General features: G+C 37.2%; 1 protein-coding gene across 1 annotated transcript in view; it reads left to right on the forward strand.

Moving 5' to 3' along the window:
- LOC106871887 (macrophage mannose receptor 1) overlaps positions 1–3,987 on the forward strand; it is a 21,088-nt gene extending 17,101 nt beyond the window's left edge. The window contains exon 3 of the mRNA XM_014918640.2: positions 3,224–3,987. Within this exon, the coding sequence (XP_014774126.1) occupies positions 3,224–3,462 (239 nt within the window). The 3' untranslated portion in view covers positions 3,463–3,987. The remainder of the gene's footprint in view (positions 1–3,223) is intronic.
- The last annotated feature ends 25 nt before the right edge of the window (positions 3,988–4,012 follow it).

Raw genomic sequence — 4,012 nt, forward strand, 5'->3', positions numbered from 1 at the left:
TTAGCCTTCTTAACAAAAATTTCTACATCGCAAGTTATTTCATGTTGAAGTTGTATTTCTGTAATTTCAACCAATCACTGACGTCTATTCAGCTGAATACAGTTACTGCTGTTTTTGTAAACAATAATTTTCGCCAGTGTCAAGATCGTTATTCCCTGTTAATTATATCCTTATTCCCTTGTAAGTGTTTAGGGTCTTAGGGTTAGAGTTAGGGTTAGGGTTATGAGTTAGGTTATGGCAAAAATAATCATAACCCTAACCCTAACCCTAAAACTAACCCTAACTCTAAAACCCGAACCCTAACCCTAAAACCTTAAAGCTAAAACCAGTACAAACGCACGAACGATGTTATAAATAACAGTACCGCCGATAGTTGTTGTTGACAAACAACGGCACTAATTTTATCCAAGGGAAAAGATCAACTAGATAGAAATAACTGTTAAATTATCTTTTCTCCATACTTACTGTCACTAGAAAAGATCACATAAGGCCTCGTGTAGGTAGTGATCCACTAAATGACGGATGGTATCGTGAATGAGATCTTTGGTATTAAGTCATCCCGTTGTTCAGGGCAAGCCCAAGGCTAAATATCAACTACTGCTGCAGCTGCAGCAGCAAATACTCCATACTCCTCCTCCTACTTTTCCCTCCTCCTCCTCCTCCTCCTCCTCCTCCTCCTACTACTACTACTACTACTACTACTACTACTACTACTACTACTACTACAACGTTAATAAATTTCTCAAGATGTACTTTGCATTCAGCTTGAAAGGTACTTATATCATAAATATGTGATCAACTTTCATATTATTCATAATCTTATACTATAGAAACACATTGCAGATTGTCCTAAGAGAAAGAAATATCAATTTTGAAGGAAATTTTACAGCTAGGTAATGAGTGCTAGTAACTTTGTTTTATTGCATATCGTAATGGCTATAAACAATATCGAATATTTGCATTACAAAAGCAAAGTTGTAAAAGCAAAATCCATTATCTTTCTTCTCATAAAGAAAATCTATTCCTTCTTAAGCCTTCATTATAATCATCTGTTTTACTAACAATGATTAAATCGTACTTGGTTAAGATATTACACGAATCTTCTTTCACCTGTGTAAAACTTGAATAATTAAAGTTCACGACCTATTATCTATCCTCTTTCCATGATCAGCTTGATGTATTGGTGAACAGTCAACAGAGTTGGAGAGCATAAAGATTAAAGTTGTAGCTGAGAAAATGTCAGCTGACATGGAGGACAAGAAAGTAGCTGAATATTGGAAAGATTTACCTGTATCATGATGATTTGTGGGGTGTTTCAAAATGCCGATCTCATGGCTTCTGCTCAAAGTTCTGTGCGCAATGAAAGAGCAATAAGATCTGATACGGTCATCATGAAAATGTAGTTATCCCAAAATGTGATGGTCTTTGGGAGTGTCTCCAGTAATGATGACGTCATACATCCCACATCCTTGAACAGGGATTAAAGCTCAATACACTTAACTATGTGAAGCTGCTAGAGACTGCAGTCAAACCCTACCTGAAGAGGGTTACTACTGGAAGGCCATATGTGTCGTGGTAGGATTCATCGCCTTGCCATACTTCTTGAAAGATTCAAAGTGGTTGTCGTAGAATATCTACGACTTCATCTGCTCCAACTTGGGAGATCCTAATTTCCCCAATTTTCATCCAACGGATCACTATGTGTGGGGCGCAGTTGAGAAGGACACCAACTGCCCTGCCGGCAACATTAAAGCCGTGCTGATAGCCGAGATCAAGGAGGTGTCTGAAGCCTTCCCATACACACATTGAGGAACGCATGTGCCAAGTTTCGGAGCTGTCTTGAGGCCGTGATGGAAGCTGAGGACGGTATTTTGAGTATACCGTTATTTGCTAGCCATAACCTAGTTGATATTTGTTATAATGAGGATCCTTGTCGACTTGTATGTTATTGTCGGCACTGTTATATTCTTGTCGCCACTTTTACGTTGTGGTGGTATTCCACGTCTTACCTTTGACTCGTCTATCGTGCTCTCGCTGATAGCTGCGCAAGATAATAACTTTTAAACGTCTACCTTGACGGTAAATTCGAACTCGTATATATCACGTAACTGACTCTAACTCCAACTGAGAACTCTTACAACGAGTGTACTACTACTGACCTCCTACATCGACTGATTATCTGGCTTGTCACGTGGAAAGCGGGGTACCATTTTCACTACAACAATATTTAAAAACATTTTAAATATATTTAAAAACTTTTTGGATGGAATTTTCTTTTCATTTTATGCAAACTTTCAAATTTAACCTGAACACCCTGTATGTTGATTTCTATAATGTGCTCAAAGCTCAAAGATTTGGGTAGCAAAGATCAATTAAATCGACTTTCGTCACTAGAGAGAACGAGATCCCAAGCCCAATCTGAGTTCAGATAACACCCTGTCGGCAAAATCTGAACTCTGGATGTAAAAATTGTGGGTAATAGCTATAGGGCTTTGTTCTTAACGCGTCTTTTTCTACTTTGATTTTGCAAATTACTGTATTTTCTTTGCATTAGTTATGATAATATAAGGAATTTTTTTATTTCAGTAAAAGTGCAGTTCAGTGACTGAAACCAGCATACATTAATGTTCGGATTGTTAGTTTATTTTACCTGAAACAGGTTTATTTGCATTAGAAGCGTAGAAATGTGTGTCCGAAAACAGAACCTACATCGTAGGTATTGTTTTAGCCACTTATGCCGATTTGAAAACTTTTTTCAATCCAAGGCATACTGAATTAGGTTTAATACGATAGTCCATTAGATTTTGGAAATGTTATGTACCTGTGTATGAATTATGTTTGTATTTATAAATATTATTTCAAAACGGATATGGGGCCGCGCATTACATTTCGCCGTTTCAAAATATTTAGCTATTTCTCTACTACACTAAAAATGGGGCACACTACCGGATCATATGCAGCTGTGGTGTGTGTTGCAGCACAGTGGATGAAAATATCTATATTGAGTGATCGATCATTTGACTGGTTACAAAATGCATGATGTAATCCAGAATACACTTTGTCGGCAAAATTAAGCAGGATGTCATGATTGATTACGGCCACGCTGGGGCTTAACCACAGCAATAACAAGAATAACAAGAAAATATTATAATGGTCAAATATACATCGAATAATAAATTTTTGCAAACTGATTCTTTACTTGTGTTTTATGTTTGATTTTCAGATCAGTGGTCCGACGTGAATTTTTATTTTGGATTATCAAAAGATATTAATAAGAACGTCTTTGTATGGCAGAATGGAGAAGTACCTACGTTTGATTTCTGGATGGAGGATAGACCTGACAACCATGGGGGCAATCAGGACTGTGGACTTTTAGATAAAAGAAGTAATCACAGCTGGAATGATGAACTTTGTAACTTGGCGACCGGTGAGAGATATATATGCGAGATAGTCGTGCGATAAATGTGTAGCTGAAAAAACCGTAACGCACACGTGCACACACAGACACACACACACACATATACATATACATACTCTTATATATTTATGTGTGTGTGTATGTATACATGTATATATGTCTGTGTGTATATATGTGTATATATGTATATATATATGTATACATATATAGATATATATAGAGAGAGAGAAAGAGAGTTAAAGAGAGACAGTCAGACAGAAACAGCGAAAGTGAGAGAGACAGATAGACAGACAGACAGACAGTGACAGAGAGTGAAAGAGAGAGAGAGAGAGAGAGAGAGAGAGAGAGAGAGAGAGAGAGAGAGAGAGAGAGAGAGAGAGAGAGAGAGAGAGAAAGAGAGAGAGAGAGAGAGAGAAAGAGAGAGAGAGAGAAAGTGTGTGTTAAAGTAGATAGGTAAAGCAAACAATTTGGCTAGACTTGACGAGGATACTTAAATTATATACTAAAAGGTTTGGATCATCCTGACGAAAATTCTTCGTATCTTATATATAGATATATATATGTGTGTGTGTGTGTGTGTGTGTGTGTGTGTGT

This window comes from Octopus bimaculoides, chromosome 1 (assembly GCF_001194135.2).
Source record: "Octopus bimaculoides isolate UCB-OBI-ISO-001 chromosome 1, ASM119413v2, whole genome shotgun sequence".
Lineage (NCBI taxonomy): Eukaryota > Metazoa > Mollusca > Cephalopoda > Octopoda > Octopodidae > Octopus > Octopus bimaculoides.